Below are 23,375 nucleotides of genomic sequence, written 5' to 3'. Positions count from 1 at the left end.
AAAACTGATATCATTTTTTCTTTTCCATTTCTGAAAATATATTTAAAATATGATTGTGCCAAGTGATAAAAAAATTAGGGATATATATGTGATGAACAGAAATAAATACAGAGTGCTAGCTATGAAACTATATTTTTAAAAAATCAAGAACACACATACACACAGAAACAATAAAAAAAAAAAAAATCCTGTCCCCCACAGGCCCATCTTGCATAGTGCCTTAAGTACCATTAAGTTACTCAAGGTAGAAACCTAATATTCATTCTTGATTCTTCCCAGTCCCTCACTACAACATAAAACCCATTAAATAGTCATCTTAATTACATCTAAAAATATACCTGCGATCTATCTACTTGTCTCCCAGGAGTTGTCTCTTAAGTATAATAAAACCAAAGCAGACATCTATAGACTATAGTCACCTGAAGGTTAATAACCTTCCCATGTTAAATAAAATGATCAGAACTGTACATAGTATAGATAAATAAATATCACAACTACCTTGGTCTGGAGGCTGCCACGTCATAAATGTTACCAGTATTTTAACAGTCTTGCCTAAGAAATATCTTATCTGCATTCAAGATCACTTAGTATGCTACTTGGAGAATGTAAAATGGTTACTGCACAATATATGCTATGACTGCAGCATCACTAAGGAGGTCCCAGTGGCAGCTGTAGATATGACCTGTGGCCAGGCTCTACAGAACCTACTCTGAAAAATATGCATGCCCTCATAGGTCACATATTCATTGGCAAAGTGTATTTTAAAATTCAGAGTAAAATATACATTTCTTATAATCTGATTTGACTGCTTACATATGCAAATCTGCTTAATAGAAAATGTTTAATAGATGCTTTAATTCAAATATTCACCTGTGGTAATATTCTAATCTTATTGTACTTCATTTTACCCACATTCTTAGGCATTGTTTTGCACAGACTGTGTCCACTTCCAATTTGCTTAAAACCACTTTTCTTTTTATAATCTCCTTAAACACCACTAAATTTGTTGCTGGCCTCACATTATGCCTATTACACTCCATATTTGAAAACAGCTACAGACCATTACCTGGGATTGAGAAAGAAAAGCAGGAGATGTATCATTTACATTCGGTGTCACACTTTCAGTCTTCTGAAATTGACTTTTAATGTCATATCTTCCAGGCCCTGGTACTCCCTAAATTACAGGAAGAGAGAAATACAAGTTCTCAATAAGAAAGAATCTATAGCCCCGAAGGGAAGGATTGAATAAATATCTGAACCAAAGCTACAGAATTTTTAAGCAAATTCCTATATGATATTACCAAAGCACTTCATCAAAAGCCAAGCCAGAACAAACTACTTAAGAGCAACAAAAAAGAAAATTTTCCTTAGCCAAGCTACCCTTGAATCTGAAAGTCTACCTGAAACTTTGCTGCCCTCTACTGATAAAGCTTGGAAAAATTATCTGCCTCTTTACATGATTAAATACCAAAATGAAGAAATATTTTAAAATGACTTCTACAATTCTTCCACTTAAAAGTATACAATTAGCTTTTCTCACAAAAAAATTACCGTCTGGCTAGGGCTCAGTGGAGAGTTCCTGCTTAGCACGCCTAAGGTCCTGGGTTCAATTCCCAGCAACAACAAAAGTTTTACTCTTTTCAAATTCCATTAATCAATAATCTCTGTTTTTTCCAACAAATAAGCTTTAGGAAACATTTTAACCACAAATGTTTGATGTACCACATTAAGTTTTTAACTAAATACCTTAAAATAGATGAAAAAATAATTCTATAAATCCTGAGTTATTTATTATCATATTTCTTTTTTATTGGTACATTATAATTGCACATAATAGTGGAATTCACCATGCATATACATACAAGCACATAATTTGATCAGTCTCAATCCCCAGTACCATTCCTTCCCTCTCCTTCCCCACTTTCTTCTTGGTCTACTTACTCTACTATGCTGACCTCCCTTTTATTATTATTATATTTTATTATTTTATATTTATATTATTATTTTATTTTATTTTATTATTATTTTATAATCATATATATATGATTCGTTGTAGTATATTAATACATGGACACAGCAAAATTTGGAAGATTTCGTTCCCTAAAATTTCCTATGCCCTGCCCTCCTCCCTCCCTCTGGGATCCCCTTAATCTACTCTGATTGTCTCCCTTCTATTTTTATGAGATCCCCTTTTTTAAATTCTTTTTTCTTTTTTTCACTCTCTAGCTTCTACTGAGAACACATTCAATCCTTGAATTTCTTTGCTGGCTTATTTTACTTAGCAAGATGTTCTCCAGTTCCATTCAATCACAAGCAAATGACAAAATTCATTCTTCCTCATGGCTAAGCAAAACACCATTGTGTATATATACAACATTCTTTATTCACTCTTCTGTTGACAGGTACCTAGACTGGTTGCTTAACTTGGCTATTATGAATTGCATTTCTATAAATATTTGTATGCATGTATCATTAGAGTATGCTCACTTTAGTTCTTCTGGATAAATACCAAGAAGTGAGATAGCTGGGTCATATGGTTATTCCATAGTGTTTGGAGGAATCTCCAAACTGCTTTCCAAAGTGGTTGTACCAATTTTCAGTCCCATCAACATGTAATAGTTTTACTCTTTTGCCCATATCCTTGCCAGCAATTATTATCTGTATTCTTGATGATTGCCATTCTAACTGGAGTGAGTGAGATGAAATCTCTGTAGTTTTGATTTGCATTTCACTGATTGCTAAGGATGTTGATTTTTTTCATATATTTGCTAGTCAATTGCATTTCATCTTCTGAAAAATTTCTGTTTACATCATTTTTCCATTTTTTAAGTGGGTTATTGTTTTGATTTTGTTTTTGTTTTTTTTTTCTGGGGGGGGGGTCAAGTTTTTTGAGTTATTTATATGTTCTAGATATTAATACCCTCTCAAATGAGTACCTGGAAAAGATTCATCCCATTCTGCAGGCATTATTTTCATGCTCTTAATTGTTCCTTTTGCTGTGCAGAAGCTTTTTAATTTGATGCTGTCCCACTCATAGATTCTTAATTTTATTTCTTCAGCTTTGGGAATCTTATTAAGAAAGTCTGTCTGTGGCAATATGGTAAAGTGTTAACCCTATATTTTCTACAAGCAATTGCAGTGTTTCTGGTCTAATTCCAAGGTCCTTGAAACACTTTGAGTTGATTTTTGTGTGGGATGAGAGAAGGGTATGTATCAGGAAGTGTTGGCTTATGTAATTAGGTGTACCAATATTTGGGGTATAAATACTTACTATTATTATATCTTCTTGTTAAATTGTTCCCTTTGCCAGTAGTATGACCTTCCTTGTCTCTCCTGATTGATTTTTGCTTGAAATCTGCATGCATTGTCTAATGTGACAATAGCTATTCCTACTTATTTTCTGATTCTATTTGCATAGAATCTTTTTCCTACCTGTTTATCTTCAGTCTGTGAAGTTCTTTGCCCATGAATCTCTTAAAAACAGCATATAGTTGGGTCATGGTTTGTTTTTGTGGTTTGTTTTATTTGTGATACTGTGGAATGAACGCAGGGTGCTCTACCACTGAGCTACATTCCCAGTCCTTTTTATTTTATTTCAAGACAGAGTCTTGTTAAGTTGTACTGGCTGGCCTCAAACTTGAGATAATGCTGCCTTGGTCTCCTGAGTATCTAGGATTACAAGTATATACCAGGTTTTTTAATCCACTCTGCCAGTCTATGTCTTTTAATCGGAGAGTTGAAATCATTTGCATTAAGAGTTAATATGAAGAGATGTTTTATTACTTGCCATTTTGATTTTCTTCATATATTTAATCTGATCTTAATTTTCATTTTTTAAAATTGTTCTTCTAGTAAGCATCATCCATTCTGAAGCTCTAGGGATTGTTTTTGAGCTCTATATTAAGTATCTTCTGTAATTCTGGCTTCTTGGTCATGAATTCTTTTCATTCATCCTTATCTTAGAAAGTATTTATTTCTTCTTTGATTCTAAACAATAGCTTTTGGATACAGCAGCCTTAGCTGGCAAATGTCTTCTTTCAGAGCTTGGATTATCTCTTTGAAAGCTTCCTGGATTTCAGATTCTGAGCCGAGACTCTAAATATAACCTGATTAGTTACCTCTAAATGTAACCTGATATTTTTCTCTTGTAGTTTTTAATATTCTATCCTTATTCTCTCTTAGACACTTTGTGATATGTTTGGAAAGTTTCTTTTTATCTTTTTGTATTAACTTTTTTATTTGTTTTAATTAGTTATACACGATACTAGAATGCACTATGATACAACACACATAAATGGAGTATAATTTCTTATTCTTCTGGTTGTACATGATGTAGAATCCCACCTGACATGCAGTCATATGTTTACCTAGGGTAATAATGTCTGATTCATTCTACTATCCTTCTTACCCCTGTACCCCTCCCCTCCCAGCACTCCCTTCTACCTAAAGTAACTGTATTCTTCCCTAGTCCCCACCACTGCCCTTGTTGTGGGTTAGCATATGAATATCAGAGAAAACATTTGGCCTTTAGTTTTGGGGGAATGGTTTATTTCACTTAGCATGATTTTGTCCATCTCCATTCATTTACCTGCAAATGCCATAATTTCATTCTTTTTTAAGGCTGTGTAATACTCCATTGTGTATATTACCACATTTTCTTCATCCATTCATCTGTTGAAGGGTCTCCAGTTTGGTTCTATAGTTTAGTTATCATGAGCTGAGCTGGTATAAACAATGACGTGGCCGCGTCACTGTAATATGTTGATTTTAAGTCCTTGGGGTATAAATCAAGGAGTGGGATAGCTGGGTCAAATGGTGGTTCCATTCCAAGTTTTCTGAGGAATCTCTATACTGTTTCCAAAGTAGTTGCACCAATTTGCAGTCCCACCAGCAATGTATGAGTGTACCTCCTCACCAACATTTGTTGTTACTTATATTCTTGATAATTGCCATTTTAATTGGAGTGAGATGAAACCTTAGTTTTCATTTGCATTTCTCTAATTGCTACAGATGTTGACCAATTTTTCATATATTTGTTGATCAATTGTATTTGTTCTTCTGTGAAATGTCTGTTCAATTCCTTAGTCCATTTATTGATTGGGTTATTTGTTCTTTGGTGTTAAGTTTTTTGAGTTCCTTCAATATCCTGGAGATTAATGCTCTATCTGAGGCACATGTGGTAAAGATTTTCTCCATTCTGTAGACTCTCTCTTCATGTTATTGATTGTTTCCTTTTCTGAGAAGAAGCTTTGTAACTTGAATCCATTCAATTTATTGATTCTTGATTTTACTTATTGTGCTTTAGGAATCTTGTTAAGAAAGTCGGTTCCTGTGCTGACATGGTAAAGATTTGGGCCTACTTTTTCTTCTATTAAGTGTAGGGTTTCTGTTCTGCCTAAGTCTTTGATCCACTTTGAGTTTTGTGCTTGTGAGAGATAGAAGTTTTCTCTTTTTGATCTTATCTATGTGGGGTTCTATATGCATTCTGTAGGAATAGAACCTGACATAGAGTTTCTTCTCATTCTTTGAAAGATTCTTTTTTTTTATTTTCCTTAGGTTCTTAATTCCATCAACCTGTATCTCCATACCCTCTCCAATCCTAATGACTCTTAAAATTGTTCTCTTGGTCTCTCCTGAGTCCATCATATTGGCCATTCAGCTCTAGGCTTCACTCTCCTGCTTAGGATCCCCAGGTTGCTCTGCTGTGCAGGAGCAGAAGGTCCCTAGGGAGAAGGTCTGGCTCATGAACACCCAAAAATGGTTCAAAAATATGGAGAGACACTGTCCTGAAAGAAAGCAGGGAGTTTTAAGCAGAAAGCTACCAATGATATTACATTGCTTATGAATTAAAATGCTTTAGGATTCTGGGGATCCAAGATGGCGGACTAGAGGGTGACTGCATCTCCCGTCACTTTAGAACCCAGGATTCAAGAAGAGAAGGCATTGAGAGACTCGGACTAACATAGAGTCGCGGGGTGAGTCTCTCCCACTGGGTGAAGCTTGGCCCGGGTAGCAAGCCTGGACAGGGGCAGCTTCTCGGAGCAGGGCAGGGAAGCCAGAGACTTCCCTGAGCAGCCCCGCTCCCTCCAGTGGCAGGCTCATTCCACAGCCAGCTTCGTGGAGCAGGCCGCCCAGTGAGAACTTTTCCGCACAGAGCCAACTCCAAGCCCCAGACCCAGTGGTGGGCCCTGGCCCGCAGGGAGCTTCTGGGATCAGGGTCGGGCAGCCAGAGACTTCCCCAAGCAGCCCTGCTCGCTCCGGCGGAAGGCGCGATCTACAGCCAGCTCCTTGGACCAGACACGCCCAGAAAAAGCTTTTCCATGCAGAACCAGCCCCCAGCCCTGGACCCAGTAGCAGGCTAGGGGCAGCTTTCCTCAGAAGCACTGCATTATCAAGTTCCTCCAAGACTTCAGGCTACTGAAGGCTGGGATGTGATATACTGGAAATCTACAGGGACACTATAAGCTAAAGAGGAAATCTGCAATATCTCAGAGTACCACTGACATCTGACCAATATGAGAAAATAAGGGAAGAAAATGTCCCAAACAAACCTAGATACTAAATCAATAAAACCCAATGACAGCACAGCAGAAGAAATGTCAGAAAGGGAGTTCAGAATGTACATAATTAAAACAATCGGGGAAGCAAACGAGGAGATGAAAGAGCAAATGCAGGCATTAAATGATCGCACCAATCAACAGTTAAAAGACCAAATACGGGAAGCAAGAGATCATTTCAATAAAGAGTTAGATATACTGAAAAAAAAACAAACAGAAATCCTTGAAATGAAGAAAACAATAAACCAAGTTAAAAACTCCATAGGAGCTTCTCCAGGTTCTCGGAACGGAACTGGCCCGCTAGTGAGAGCCTGTCTGAACAGAGCAGGCTCCGAGTCCCGGAGCCGCTGCAGTGCAGTGTACTCCTGCAAAGAACCAGCGGAGAGCCTCGATCTGCAATCAGCCTCAGGGATAAGGGCAGGGCAGCCGGAGACCTCTTCAGGCGGCTCTGCCCACTCCGGCTGCGGGCTCTCTTCACGGGGCGATCCAAGATGGCGGCCTAGAGGGAGACTGCACCCCCGGTTGCTCCACAACCCAGGAGTTAAGAAGGGGAGGCATTGAGAGACTCGGACTGAAGTGGAGCCACGGGTGAGTCTGCCCACTGGGTAAAGCTCGGCCCGGGTGGCAGGCCCAGATAGAGGTGGCTTATCGGAGCCGGGCAGGGCAGCTAGAGTCATCCACAGGCAGTCCTGCGCACTCCGGCGGTGGGCCCCGCCCACACAGCCAGCTTCTCCAGGTTCTCGGAACGGAACTGACCCGCTAGTGAGAGCCTGTCTGAACAGAGCAGGCTCCGAGTCCCGGAGCCGCTGCAGTGCAGTGTACTCCTGCAAAGAACCAGCGGAGAGCCTCGATCTGCAATCAGCCTCAGGGATAAGGGCAGGGCAGCCGGAGACCTCTTCAGGCGGCTCTGCCCACTCCGGCTGCGGGCTCTCTTCACGGGGCGATCCAAGATGGCGGCCTAGAGGGAGACTGCACCCCCGGTTGCTCCACAACACAGGAGTTAAGAAGGGGAGGCATTGAGAGACTCGGACTAAAGTGGAGCCACGGGTGAGTCTGCCCACTGGGTAAAGCTCAGCCCGGGTGGCAGGCCCAGATAGAGGTGGCTTAGCAGAGCCGGGCAGGGCAGCTTGAGTCTTCCCAAGGTAGTCTTCCACACTCCGGCAGTGGGCTCTTCCCACACGGCCAGCTGCACGGTGCAGGCCCACAGTGAGAGCATTTCCGCACAGAGCCAGTTCCAAAACGTGGAACCAGTAGGGGGCTAGGGGCAGTATTCTTCGAATGAGCTGCTTTATCAGATTCCTCCAAGACATCAGGCTACTGAAGGCTGGGAGGTGATACACTGGAAATCTACTGGGACACTATAAGCCAATAGTGGAAAACTGCAATATCTCAGGGTCCCACTGACAACTGACCATTATGAGAAAACAAGGGAAGAAAATGTCCCAAACAAACCTAGATACTACATCAATAAAACCCAATGACAGCACAGCAGAAGAAATGTCAGAAAGGGAGTTCAGAATGTACGTAATTAAAACGATCAGGGAAGCTAATGAGGAGATGAAAGAGCAAATGCAGGCATTGAAGGAGGAGATGAAAGAGCAAATGCAGGCATTAAATGATCGCACGAATCAACAGTTAAAAGACCAAATACGGGAAGCAAGAGATCATTTCAATAAAGAGTTAGAGATACTGAAAAAAAACCAAACTGAAATCCTTGAAATGAAGGAAACAATAAACCAAGTTAAAAACTCCATAGAAAGCATAACCAATAGGATAGAACACCTGGAAGACAGAACCTCAGACATTGAAGACAAAATATTTAACCTTGAAAACAAAGTTGAACAAACAGAGAAGATGGTAAGAAATCATGAACAGAATCTCCAAGAACTACGGGATATCATGAAAAGGCCAAATTTGAGAATTATTGGGATTGAGGAAGGCTTAGAGAAACAAACCAAAGGAATGAACAATCTATTCAATGAAATAATAACAGAAAATTTCCCAAATCTGAAGAACGAAATGGAAAACCAAGTACAAGAGGCTTATAGAACTCCAAACATACAAAATTACAACAGACCCACACCAAGGCACATTATTATGAAAATACCTAACATACAAAATAAAGACAGAATTTTAAAGGCCGCGAGAGAAAAGAATCAAATTACATTCAGAGGGAAACCAATAAGAATATCAGCAGATTTTTCAATCCAGACCCTAAAAGCTAGAAGGGCCTGGAACAACATATACCAAGCCCTGAAAAAAATGGATGCCAACCAAGAATCTTATACCCAGCAAAACTTACCTTCAAATTTGACGATGAAATAAGATCCTTCCATGATAAACAAAAGCTAAAGGAATATACAAAAAGAAAGCCAGCATTACAGAACATTCTCAGCAAAATATTCCATGAGGAAGAGATGAAAAACAACGATGCAAATCAGCAACAGGAGGCGCTAGCCTAAAGGAATAGCCAAATAAAGGAGAAACCAAATCATGTCAAAAACAAATATGAGTCAATTGACTGGGAATACAAATCATATCACAATAATAACCCTGAATGTTAATGGCCTGAATTCATCAATCAAAAGACACAGACTGGCAGATTGGATTAAAAAGAAAAATCCAACGATATGCTGCCTGCAAGAGACTCATCTCATAGAAAGAGACACCCATAGACTAAAGGTGAAAGGATGGGGACAAACATACCATGCACACGGACACAGCAAAAAAGCTGGAGTATCCATCCTCATCTCAGATAATGTGGACTTCAAACCAAAACTAGTCAGAAGGGATAAAGAAGGACATTACATGCTGCTTAAGGGAAGCATAAATCAGCAAGACATAACAATCATAAATATCTATGCCCCGAACATTGGCTCATCCACGTACGTCAAACAAATCCTTCTCAATTCCAGAAATCAAATAGACCACAACACAATAATACTAGGCGATTTTAACACACCTCTCTCACCACTAGATAGATCGTCCAAACAAAAATTGAATAAAGAAACTATAGATCTCAACAACACAATCAGCAATTTAGACTTAACGGACATATATAGAATATACCATCCAACAAAGAATGAATACACTTTCTTCTCAGCAGCACATGGATCCTTCTCTAAAATAGACCATATTTTATGCCACAAAGCTACTGTTAGTAAATACAAGAAGATAGAGATACTACCTTGTACTCTATCAGATCATAATGGATTGAAATTAGAAATAAATGACAGAATAAAAAACAGAAACTTCTCCAATACCTGGAGACTAAATAATACACTATTATATGATGAATGGATAACAGAAGACATCAGGAGGGAAATAAAAAATTCTTAGAAGTAAACGAGAACAAAGACACATCATATCAAAATCTCTGGGACACTATGAAAGCAGTACTTAGAGGAAGATTTATTTCATGGGGTGCATTCAAAAAAAGAAGGAGAAATCAACAAATAAACGAGTTAACACTACAGCTCAAAGCACTAGAAAAAGAAGAGCAGACCAATACCAAAAGTAGTAGAAGACAGGAAATAGTTAAAATCAGAGCCGAAATCAACGAAATTGAAACAAAAGAAACAATCGGAAAAATTAATAAAATAAATAGTTGGTTCTTTGAAAAAATAAATAAAATTGATAAACCCTTAGCCACACTAACAAAGAGAAAGAGGGAGAAAACTCAAATTACTAAAATTCGGAATGAACAAGGAAACATCACAATAGACACGAGTGAAATACAAAACATAATTAGAAGCTATTTCGAAAATCTATACTCCAACAAAACAGAAAACCTTGAAGACATCAACAAATTTCTAGAGACATATGAACTACCTAAACTGAACGAGGAGGACATACACAACTTAAATAAACCAATTTCAAGCAATGAAATAGAAGAGGTCATCAAAAGCCTACCAACAAAGAAAAGTCCAGGACCAGATGGGTTCTCAGCCGAGTTCTACAAAACCTTTAAAGAAGAGCTCATTCCAATACTCCTCAAACTATTCCATGAAATAGAAGAGGAGGGAACCCTACCAAACTCGTTCTATGTAGCCAATATCACCCTGATACCTAAACCAGACAGAGACACATCAAGGAAAGAAAATTTCAGACCAATATCCTTAATGAACATCGATGCAAAAATTCTCAACAAAATTTTAGCAAATCGCATACAAATATATATTAAAAAGATAGTGCACCACGATCAAGTGGGTTTTATCCCAGGGATGCAAGGTTGGTTCAACATTCGGAAATCAATAAATGTCATTCACCATATCAACAGACTTAAAGTTAAGAATCACATGATTATTTCAATAGATGCAGAAAAAGCATTCGATAAAACACAGCATCCCTTCATGCTCAAAACACTAGAAAAAATTGGGGTAATGGGAACATTCCTTAACATTATAAAGGCCATCTACGCTAAGCCCATGGCTAATATCATTCTAAATGGTGAAAAACTGAAAGCGTTCCCCCTAAAAACTGGAACAAGGCAGGGATGCCCTCTTTCACCGCTCCTATTCAACATCGTCCTTGAGACTCTAGCCAGAGCAATCAGACAAACCAAAGAAATTAAAGGGATACGAATAGGAAAAGAAGAACTCAAACTATCCCTGTTCGCTGATGACATGATTATATATTTAGAGGAACCTGGAAATTCCACCAGAAAACTTTTAGAACTCATAAGTGAATTCAGTAAAGTAGCAGGTTACAAGATCAATGCTCATAAATCCAATGCATTTTTATACATAAGTGATGAATCTTCAGAAAGAGAAATTAGGAAAACTACCCCATTCACAATAGCATCGAAAAAAAATAAAATACTTGGGAATCAATCTCACAAAAGAGGTGAAAGACCTCTACAATGAGAACTACAGAACACTAAAGAAAGAAATTCAAGAAAACCTTAGAAGATGGAAAGATCTCCCATGTTCCTGGATAGGCAGAATTAATATCGTCAAAATGGCTATACTACCTAAAGTTCTATACAGATTCAATGCAATTCCAATTAAAATCCCAATGATGTACCTCGCAGAAATAGAGCAAGCAATTATGAAATTCATCTGGAAGAATAAAAAACCTAGAATAGCTAAAGCAATCCTCAGTAGCAAGAGCGAAGCAGGGGGTATTGCAATACCAGATCTTCAACTCTACTACAAAGCAATAATAACAAAAACGGCATGGTATTGGTACCAAAATAGACAGGTAGATCAATGGTACAGAATAGAGGACATGGAGACAAACCCAAATAAATACAATTTTCTCATACTAGACAAAGGTTCCAACAATATGCAATGGAGAAAAGATAGCCTCTTCAACAAATGGTGCTGGGAAAACTGGAAAACCATATGCAATAGAATGAAATTAAACCCATATCTCTCGCCCTACACAAAACTCAACTCAAAATGGATCAAGTACCTCGGAATCAGACCAGAGACCCTGCATTTTATAGAAGAAAAAGTAGGTCCAAATCTTCAACTTGTTGGCTCAGGATCAGATTTCCTTAACAGGACTCCCATAGCACAAGAAATAAAAGCAAGAATCAACAACTGGGATAGATTCAAACTAAAAAGCTTTCTCTCAGCAAAGGAAACTATCAGAAATGTGAAGAGAGAGCCTACAGAGTGGGAGAATATCTTTGCCAACCATACCTCAGATAGAGCGCTAATTTCCAGAATCTATAAAGAACTCAAAAAACTCTACACGAAGAATACAAATAATCCAATCAACAAATGGGCTAAGGAAATGAACAGACACTTCACAGAAGAAGATGTACAAGCAATCAACAGATATATGAAAAAATGTTCAACATCTCTAGTAATAAGAGAAATGCAAATCAAAACTACCCTAAGATTCCATCTCACCCCAATTAGAATGGTGATTATCAAGAACACAAGCAACAATAGGTGCTGGCGAGGATGTGGGGAAAAAGGTACATTCATACATTGCTGGTGGGGTTGCAAATTAGTGCAGCCACTCTAGAAAGCAGTATGGAGATTCCTCAGAAAGCTTGGAATGGAACCACCATTTGACCCAGCTATCCCACTCCTTGGCCTATACCCAAAGGACTTAAAATCAGCATACTACAGAGATACAGCTACATCAATTTTCATTGCTGTTCAATTCACCATAGCCAGATTGTGGAACCAACCTGGATGTCCTTCAATGGATAAAGAAACTGTGTCATATATATACAATGGAATATTACTCTGCCATAAAGAATGATAAAATTATGGCATTTGCAGGCAAATGGATGAAATTGGAGAATATCATGCTAAGTGAGATAAGCCAATCTCAAAACTAAAGGACAAATGATCTCGCTAATCAGCGGATGAGGACATATAATGGGGGGTGGGAGAGGTTAGCATTAGGTTTAGGGTTAGGTTTAGGGTTAGGGTTAAGGAGGGTGGTAAGAATGGAGGAAGGAAGGAGTGTATAGAGGGAAAAGAGGGGTGGGAGGGGTGCGGGGGAAGGAAAAACATAACAGAATGAATCAAACAACATTACCCTATGTAAATTTATGATTACTGTCCAATACTGAATTTCAGTTAATTACCTCTGCCACCCACCTCACTAAGAAGCAGTACTCTCACTGCTTAAATCCCAAACTATACAGTATCTGGAAAGGGCACTGTAGGGCAGCTCAAAATGGCTAGAGTTAGGCTCCCTAAGGTTTCCAGCAGGTTTTGTTTTTAGTATATAGCCAAAGTCATGAATACCCTGGTTCAGTATATGCACTCAATGTCGTAAACATTTGCTTTTGAGCATGCACGCGCTTATGCAACCTGTTTGTGATGTACCTTCTTCATCTAGCTTGCATATTTAAAAAAAAAATAAAAATAAAAATAAAACTACAAAAATGGTTCAGGGGGCTAAATAAAACTGGAACTGGAGGCTAGAGGCTGCTACCACCTTTAAATAAAGAATGTCTACTTTCTCAACTGAACCTTACATCTTCTTCCACCTACCAGGATCCCAAATCTGTTTTCCAGGGTCTGAGCATCTACCAACAATCACCGCAGTTGGCAGAATCCCAGGCAGGTGAGCAACACTTCAACCCTGGCAGACAGGAGGGACCTATGGCCACCAAGCAACATGAGCACTTCATTATGGCAGTACTAATAGTATGGACTCCTCTGGAGAATTGATATACAATGGATGTGTTCCCTGTGAGCATAGAGAAGACTTCTGATTGCCCAGCAAGTAAACATGAACCCAGCAAGGCAGACTGTGAATGAAGCAGCAAGGAGAAAGATGACAAGAGCAGTGCAGGCAAGGTGGAGAAATGACCTGATGAGATGCACACATGGCCACTGGGGCCATGAGATAAATGTTTCTTTCAGCTTTGAGAGCAAAAACTGATGTAGCTTTACCAGTGCCAAGATGAAGGAGTTGCAAGATAAGAAGGAGGCCTTGGAAGCCAGAGTATGGTTGCTGAAGGAGAATGTTCATGCCTTGTCTTCCCTCATGGTGCTGATAGAGCCTGAGAAGGAAGATTAACACCAACAATCCTGGGCAAAGGTAATGGAGAAAATGAAACAGCAACAGCTGATGGCTCCAATGGGCAGCTACTGGCAGGTCCAGCTCAGGTAACCAAGTTCCTCACTTTCTGCCTATCAAGCAGAGTTGGTGGACTTGGACTTGGGAAAATAATTTGAACAGAGGCCAAGAAAGCCCCCGGCTGCATTCTTCTTATGCCTGAGATTCAAGGATACTGGGGAGCCCCCATGTGCTACATGTTATTGATCCTGCACAACTTTGTAACTTAGATGTATTAGGAATCAACAGGGGCCAGGAGAACCCAAATATGCTAGAAGCCAGCAGGGGACAACAGAAAGATAGATCCTAAGTGTTCCAGGATCCAGAAAAGGCCAAAAGAAAACCCAAATGTGCTAAGAGATAGCAGGGGCCAAGAGAGCACAAGTGTGCTAGCAGCCAACAGGGACAAGAGACTTCTAGAGGTTCTTGAGGACTTGTTACCTATGTAGGCAAGCCAGAAATAAGCCTATACCTTGGAGGTAAGGCACCTGTACCGTTCAGTGTTTGGTACAGTGATGTCTCTAGCCATGGACAACCTCGTATGTAGACAGTGGTGATTGTGGAGCCAGAGACAGACACTGCCAGGTTTGGTATTGGTACAAGACACAATAGCCTGTGAACTGAGCTACACACTGTCTGGATGATGATATCAAATGAAGTAACCCCACAGTGATATGTACAAGAGTTGTGCAATGTATCCGGGACAAGTTCTTTGGTAAGAGTTCTGAGTGCTGGGCCATCAGGAACTGGTGACTACAGGGCATGTTACTGGCCATGACTAGACAAGAAAAAAAAAATGTGCGAGGACCTGGTAGGGGGCAGCTGACTAGCCCAGTAAATGATGAAGCAGATGTTTGGCTAGGAAGGTGTGGTTAGAGCCACTGACCTGGTGGCTTGGTTGCACCACTGCCTATAGCATTAAAATATGAAAACTGTGTGGAATGTAGTCAAACAATGGGGACTACTTTAACATGGAGTGACCTGGTAGAGGCCTACTGACATATAGGGCTTGTGCTTAGGAGTATCCACACCCTCAATGCCTTGGAGCCACAGATGGTCAGGTAATGAGTAGATGCATTCCCCTGACACAATGGCAGGCTGACTACATTGGCCCTTTACCAAGGTTGAAGGAGGCTATGTTTGCCTTGAAGACAGTTGATATAGCTACAGGTTTCTTTGCCTTGCCCAATGGTCAAGCAAATTGGTGTACTACAATTCATACCCTGAAAGTGTTGGTGGTCTTATATGGCCAGTCCATCACAACAGACAGTGATCAAGCTATCTATTTTACAGGTCAGTATGTGTAGTGATGGGCAACTGTTATAGATTCAAGGGAAGTTGACATTCTATACCATCCACAAGCTGCAGGCATGATAGAGATAATGACCTGCTTAAGCAAGAACTTAGGACTGCAGTCAACCCACCTTCCATGAAGGGGTAAGCACAGCATCTGGGGGCAGTTGTGAGAGCTCTGAATCAGCATCCCTGATGTGGAAAACCAGCTACTGTGGAGGTTCTGCTGCACCTTACAGCAGCTGCAATATAGGTCCAGGTGACAACAAAGGCTGTCTTACTAAAGCCTGGGTTTGGAAAACAAGGTAATGTTCTTTCCTCTGCTCCTACTGGATTGAATGAGGAGTAAACCATGGATTGGACAATAAAGACGCCCCACCTTTGTTGGGTAGCCCTGATAGCCCCATAGGGAAAAGATATGGAGTGTAATCTCATTGTGACACCATGGGTGACTAATGAATACCCCTACACACAGGTACATGACTTTGTCAGATCCTGCAAATGGAACACAGATTTTAAAGGGCACATTTGTTATTTCCCTTTGGTCAATTATGAATTCCCCAGTGCTGGTACACAGGAAGGCTGCTGAAGTTCAGGACCAAGCTACGGAGCATGTTATCACCACCCAGGAAAGCCACCACAGGCAGCCACTGTGCTGTCCCAGCACTCAAAGCTGGCATGCACTCTTCCAGATGTACATGATTTACCTGTACTAGTCCCTATAACTGCTTTGTCCTTGCATCCATAGGTGTGTCCTTGACAACACCATTTGAACTGGGACGTGCCAGTGCCAGGGTAGCAAATACCTCTGCCTACTGAGAACACACTGAAGTGCCTGTGAGTTCTGCTGCTAAACTACCCTGGTGAATCTGGGCTATGTCCATGGACAATTGGACATGACTGGGAAACACTTTTATTGCCACCTCAATATGGGATAAAACCGGCAATGGTTTTTAGTAACCCTAGATGATGGGGCTTGTTTTCTGGTTATATGGTGTGCAGCATGTATAGTTGTTGTGACCTGTGTGGATGCAGTTCTGCACTCTTACTAAGAGATCATCACAGAAGACCTCAAATGTATAGATTGTAGGCTGAGGAATCCTAAGGGGTGGATAGTAGGGCATACCCAAAATGGCTAGTTAGGCTTCTCACCAAGGTTTCCAGCAGGTTATGTTTTTAGTATATAACTAACGTCATGAACATTCTGATTCAGTGTATGTACTCAAAGTCATAAGCACTAGCTTGTGAGCATGCATCCATCTATGTAAGCAATTGGTAATATGCCTTCTTTGTCTGCCTTGCATATAAAAAAGGCCTATGGAAATGACTCAGGGAGTTAAATGAACTGCCTGGGCTAAAAGGAACTGGTTGGGACTAAATAAAGCTAGAGCTGGAGGGTAGGGGTTGCTGCCACCTCTGAATAAAAATGTCTACTATCCCAACTGCATCTTACAACTTCTTCCACCTGCTTAGATCCTGACTCTGCTTCCCAGGGTCTGAGTCTCCATCTGACATGCACCCTTTTTCTAATCCACTATCCTTGACCTCCAGTTCTTCATTAACTTAATAATATAAATTAAATACACATCAAAAGTGCTATTCATCATCAATTAGTTTAAAATTACCTTAATAAAGTATATTCGTAGTAGATAATAAGCAAATAAAATAGATTAAAATCTTGTGCTTCATTCTGGAAAGCAGTATGAAGATTCCTCAGAAAACTTGGAATGGAACCACCATTTGATCCAGCTATCCCACTCCTTGGTTTATATCCAAAGGACTTAAAATCAACATATTACAGTGAGATAACCACAGCAATGTTTATGGCAGTTCAACTCATAATAGCTAAATTATGGAACCAATCTAGGTGCCATTCAACAGATGAATGGATAAAGAAAATGTGGTACATATGCACAATGGAATATTAATAAGCCTTAAAGAAGAAATTATGGCATTTGCAGGTAACCAGATGGAGTTGGAGAATATCATGCTAAGTAAAATAAGCCAAACCCCAAAAACCAAAGGCTGAATGTTTTCTCTGATATGAGGATACTAATTAACCATGGTGGAGGGTGGGGTAGGGTAGGGAAGACTAGAGTTACTTTTATATTAGGTAGAGGGGAGTGAAGGGAGGAGAAAGAGTATGGGGGTAGGAAGGATAGTAGAGTGAAACACATTATTTTTTTAACTTTTTTTTCATTAATGTTTTTTAGACAGTGATAAATATTTTTTTAAAAAATTCTTTTCACACATGTATAAAGGGTAATAATGTCTGTCTCAATCTACTGTCCTTCCCTTCCCCACCAGTTCCACCCCTCCCCTTTTTCCCCTCTGTACAATCCAAAGTTCCTTCCTTCTTCCCTACCCATCCCCCCCCAATATGGATCAGATCTGCTTATCAGAGAAAACATTTGGCCTTTCTTTTTTTGGAATTGGCTTATTTCATTTAGCATATTCTCCAGTTCCATCCATTTACCTACAAATGCCATTTCATTGTTCTTTAAGGCTGAGTAATATTCCATTGTGTATATGTACCACATTTTCTTGATTCATTCATCTGTTGAAGGGCACCTAGGTTGGTTCCATGGTTTCACTATAAACACTGATGTGGCTGTAGTTTGCTAATTTTAAGTCCTCTGGGTATAAACTGAGGAGTGGGACAGCTGGGTCAAATGGTGGTTCCATTCCAAGTGAAACAGACATTATCTCTTGTACATATATGACTGCATGACCAAAATGATCCTACAAATATATACAATCAGAAAAATGAAAAATTACACTCCATGTATACATGATCTATGAAAATGTATAAATGCATTCTACTGTCATGTACAACAAATAAGAACAAATTTTAAAAAATTTTAAAAGGATGAACAAAAAAATCTTGTGCTTCAAAACTTTACCTACTTTTCTAGAAAGCTTAAAAACTTACCACTATATTTAGGAATTGAATACTTGGTTTATAAACTGGATGTATACATTTTTAATCAGCATCCTATCACCTCATTTTCATTAAGTTCAATTCCAATCACTTCTCTCCACTTCCACAACTATCACTCTGATTCAAGCTATGACCATCTCTTACCTGAATTATTATGAAAGTCTCCTAATGAATCCTGTTTCTACCCTTGACCATCTCTAGTCTAATACACAGCAGCCAGAGATGGGTCCAGTTCAGACCCTGAGCCAGTTGCCTTCTCAACCGCATTCAGTGGCTTCCAGTCTCACACAAACCTTTAATCTCAACCAAAGCCCTTACTACGATCTGAATTCACCCCCAATCATACTATTACCATTCTTACTTCATCTCCTTCTGCTTTACCCTCTCATTCACTCTACTCTGTTCCTTGAATAGATCAGTCATATGTCTGTTTTATGTCCTTGGCCTTTGGCATTCTTTCTGCCTGGAATATTCTCCCAGAGAGTTCTGTGGCTCACACCCTTACTTCAATCAGGTCACTCACCAGTGTGTCCTTCTCAATAAGACACTTCTAGACCACCTAATCTAAAATTTCATTATCTCACCTGAATAATTCCTGCCCCTTTCACATTGTTGTATAGGTGTTCACTTAATATTTGTCAGAAGGATGAATGCATGAGTTGAATCCTACATTTTTACTGACTACATTATAAACTCAGAGATATACTTCTTTTGCAAATAATGAGGATCCAAATAATTAGCCACTTCTAATTAAAATTTTAAAAACTTAAAGCCCACATATAAAAAGAAACCTGATAATTTTTTTTTAACTTTTTAGGAGAAACTCATACAGACATACCTCTTCTTATAAAAAGGTTAGATTCTAAAAAGTTAAGCACAGATATATGATAGTTTGTACCAAATGAACAAATTTATGCCACTATTTGGTAAAGATGCACTTCAGTTATGGCATGGGATAGTTTTTATCTATGAACTTTAAATAAATTAAGTTTGGAAGAAATTTTACATAATTCTTTGTAGAAAAATAATCTTATTCTACATACACCTACTAAATATGTATCAAATAAAGAACTGTAGGGAACATAACTTAAAATATTCACTATTAACTTATTTTTGTGGAACTTTACATATGTCTTTTACCTAGGTAGATAGGTATGTTAAAAAAAATCAGAAACAAATAAGGATTATGTTCCCACTGTCTTCAACAGTTGTGTAAGCGGCCATTACTATGAATTATAAAGAAAATACTAAGATTAAGTAATAGGATAAGTGAGTATACTTAGTCTTAGGAGAAATATTTCACATAAAAGTAAAAATGAAATCATGAATTCATCAACAAATACTTCCTTTTCCTTGCCTCCTTTTTCAAAAAGTTGCTGATGTTACTGAACTTTGCTTTGCTAAAGTAAGATAGAGCACTATAATTAGGTCTTTTCTCCAAAACAGTTTGACTTAGAATTTAATAAGCAAAGCTCCAAGAAGGTTTGTGAAACTGACCGCTGAAGGGTGGGTCTCTTATAAGGAAGGCATCAAGACCTTGAGAAGAACAAGTCCTGAACACAGGCTGAAAATGCTGTGGTGCTTACTCTGCTTTTTCAAATTGTGATCAACAAACCACCTACATTGAAATCAACCCTTTAAAGACACAGCCTACCACCATCCTATCTGAGACCTAGAGAATCAGAATCTTGTTGGGTCCAAGAATCTACCTTTTTTTTTTTTTTTAAAATAAGCCCCAAAGTTGATTCTTGTGCACAATAATCACACCCAAGTCCAAAAGGAGTTGCTACCACAGCATCATTTCCTAATCACATCCATAACAAGGGAGAAGGCCCAGATCTTGAGAGTATTTTGCCATGGAAACAGAGGTTTAAAATTATGGAAACAAATTGTTTATAGCATGTTTCATCTGCAACATAATAAGAATGGCCTTCTTTCTTTAAAATGTGAGGTATAATTGCCATTGGATCAGATGTGCTGTGAATCTGGAAGTTGGGAAAGTCATATGGCTTTACCTTTACTCCTCTAACAAGGAGCTATCATCAGTAATGATTATGATTTTCATTTTTTAAAATACCAAAAGCTTACTTTGTGCAAAGCACTGGTATACATTAATAAATAAAGCATGAGCTATGCTTTTAAGAAGCTCACACTAAATTAATTGTTTTCAATCCAGGTTGCACAAGAGAGTTACCTGGGGGTAAAAGCTCCGTGGTTGATTCTAATGCACAACTAGGATTGAGATTTAAAACTGCTACCCTCACTCAATACAATCGCTTTTCACAGTTCTTTCAGATTTGTAAAACTACCACTGTTTGCTAGTTTCGGAAGTCCCTTTCATGCAACAAGGGCATAGTGAACCAGGCTGCTATGGATTTCTTACTCCTACATCTTGTTCTTTAATTTCAGCTTCCATAAACATGTTTTCCATTTTCAAACACACTTGTGGTCTAAATCTTCTTTCATTCCTGCATTATCCTCCAACTTCTGGATATTAATTGTAATTCCTAATTATAATTTGTTCTCTGTTGTCTGTTCTCTATTGTCAGTTTCATTAGTGTTAGGTTTTTGTTTGTGTGTCTTTGTGTTTCATGTTGGAGGGTTTCTGCAAATATCTGGTCATCCTTTGCTCCTCGATCAGATTCAAGAGTGGGCCACTAAAAAAGGTACAGAAAATTTCATACATGAGTAGATGTGACTTAAATCTAATGAACGTCATTATGTCTGTGAAAGAATCACAACTCAGCCTTTATATTAGAGAGTCCTCGACTGTCAATCTTTTTTCAAGTCAGGGAAAGTTTCCTGGAATTGGGAGAGAGTTCCCATTCTAAATACAAACTTCCACTTATCTCCTCCATTTTCTTCCTCTTACTTTTAATTATGAAAAATTAAAAACACACCCAAAAGTATAAATAATAGTACAAGAATTTCCATTTACCCATCATTCAAGGTCAATAATACTCTATTCATATCCAAGTTTGTTTCCCAATTCTTCCAATTTTCCCAAACCTCACCCCAATGATCTAGAGACAATCTAAAATTTCACAAAATTTCATCCAAAATATTTCTAAAAGTATCTCTAAAAAATTTTAATACAACCACAAAACAATTTTTCTATCTTTAAAAAATCAACAATTTGATTCCTCAATTATTCAGTTCATTTTGTGACTGATTCATAGTATATATATGTTAAAAACATGTATGTCAAATATAAGTATATATATGTTTGAAATATCTGTGTTTGAATCAGAACCCAATGAACATCCACACATTATAAAAGGTCAATATGTTTTCAAGTCTCTTATAATCTATAGGTTTCTTTTCTATCACACCATTTTTTTTCCTTTTATTTGTTGAAAAAGCTAGGGGTTTTTGTTTAATTTCTTAAGTTTCCCACAGTTTGTATTTTCTTGATTAAATATATTGATGTTTCCTGTCCTCTAAGCACCATAAAAACAGTTTGTTATAAAGACTTGGTCACTTTCTGATTCAATTTGCTATCTTTGGCAAGATTACTTCATAGGTGGTGATATGTACTTCATCTCGAAAGCTGATTCTCATTCTGCAATGCTAGAAGTCACTGATGATTATTGATTACCTCTATTAATTCATTTGGGTCACAGAATGGAAATTTATAATTCCATTATAACTTCTCATCTGTTGGGTGAAACACTTTTATGAAGATTGACTTCCTTCATCAACTCTAGTTACCTCAAAGAGCAGTTCATATAAGAAAAGCAAAATAAATGCTTTTTCCCCCTTTTGCAGTTTCAAAGTACCAAGACCCATGCATCCTCCAATACTCATTAATGAGTTTTTAAATTTTTAATTTAAACTCAGGGATTTAAATACACTTGAATTTTTCAATCTATTGGAGTTGTATTGCTCTTTGATGCTCACATTATCCAAGTCTCACCAGTGAATACATATTTGAATATGTCTCAATTATTTTCACATGATCTTAGTACTCTTTTATACTTCTTTGTTTTCTAGTAGAGCAAGATGTTTCAAGCTAGTCATTTAGAAGGCAAAGGTGAATAAGAGAGAGTGCTTGCACATTCTATCTTTATCTCCCTTTTGGACTGCTACAGCTTGAACATCAATCTTCTGTCCACAGCACTCTCTATTCTTAGGTCTTCAGACTCAAACTGAACCTATACCATGTCTCTCAAGCTCCAAGCTCCATGACTCTTGACTTCTCTGCTTCTCAGTTTCAAATAACAGAAGATACTTTTCAAGATTTGATATTTGCACAGAACTTCATAAAATGATATAGTACCTAAAATTATGCAGTGGACTGGTTATTCAAATATTGAACTAAATAAAAAATACTAAAACTAAGGAAATTATAATGATTACCAAATGTGGTTTGGTGCAGTAAGGTACAGAAGGAATTCTAACTTTAAGATTTTCATTTATTTCTACATATTATAGTTTCATACCTAACTTAATTATTGATCTCTCTGGTATAATTTAACTAATATCAAAGGTATAATGCAATAATGTTACAGAAAGGGTATAGAAAAAGATTTAAAAGGATTTTGTTTTACTAGCATCAATCTAGGTGTTACAAAAAAAGTTTTATTTTAGATTAGACTTTTCTATTAGTCTATAAAGTTCTCTGCAGTCAATACTCAGATAATGTTTATAGTTCTTCCTATTTATGATCTTTCTGTCTAATGAAATGAAGAAAGATTATTCCCTGTAGTTACCAAGCACCATCCTGTGGCAGGCACTATACTTGATACATTTCTTATGTGATCTTTCATCCTCAAAAAGCCTGCAAAGTATACAACATATTCCTAAGTTTACTAGAGATTAAGTAACTTATACACAACCAGTAAAGACAGAAATCAAACTAAGATTTGACTAATTACAAAGCCCCTCCTCCTTTTCAATAAGTATTACAAAAGTGCAATATTACAGAAATTATGAAAAGAATGACTGAAAAATATATTAAATATTCATTGACCTATTAATAATAATACCTCCTGTTTTATATATTTCAGAGAAAAATTTCTTTGGTTGTATATTTATTCTTTTTAAGG

The 23,375-nt window shown here is 38.2% G+C and overlaps 1 protein-coding gene across 1 annotated transcript in view; it reads right to left on the bottom strand.

Annotated features, from left to right (window-relative positions):
* Nucleotides 1–23,375, bottom strand: part of Stpg2 (sperm tail PG-rich repeat containing 2) — a 618,919-nt gene that overhangs the window by 465,343 nt on the left and 130,201 nt on the right. The window contains exon 7 of the mRNA XM_047566745.1: nt 1,067–1,174. Within this exon, the coding sequence (XP_047422701.1) occupies nt 1,067–1,174 (108 nt within the window). The remainder of the gene's footprint in view (nt 1–1,066; nt 1,175–23,375) is intronic.

This window comes from Sciurus carolinensis, chromosome 10 (assembly GCF_902686445.1).
Source record: "Sciurus carolinensis chromosome 10, mSciCar1.2, whole genome shotgun sequence".
NCBI lineage: Eukaryota > Metazoa > Chordata > Mammalia > Rodentia > Sciuridae > Sciurus > Sciurus carolinensis.
The sequence above is the reverse complement of the archived record's forward strand: the minus strand, read 5'-3'. Positions and strand labels throughout refer to the sequence as shown.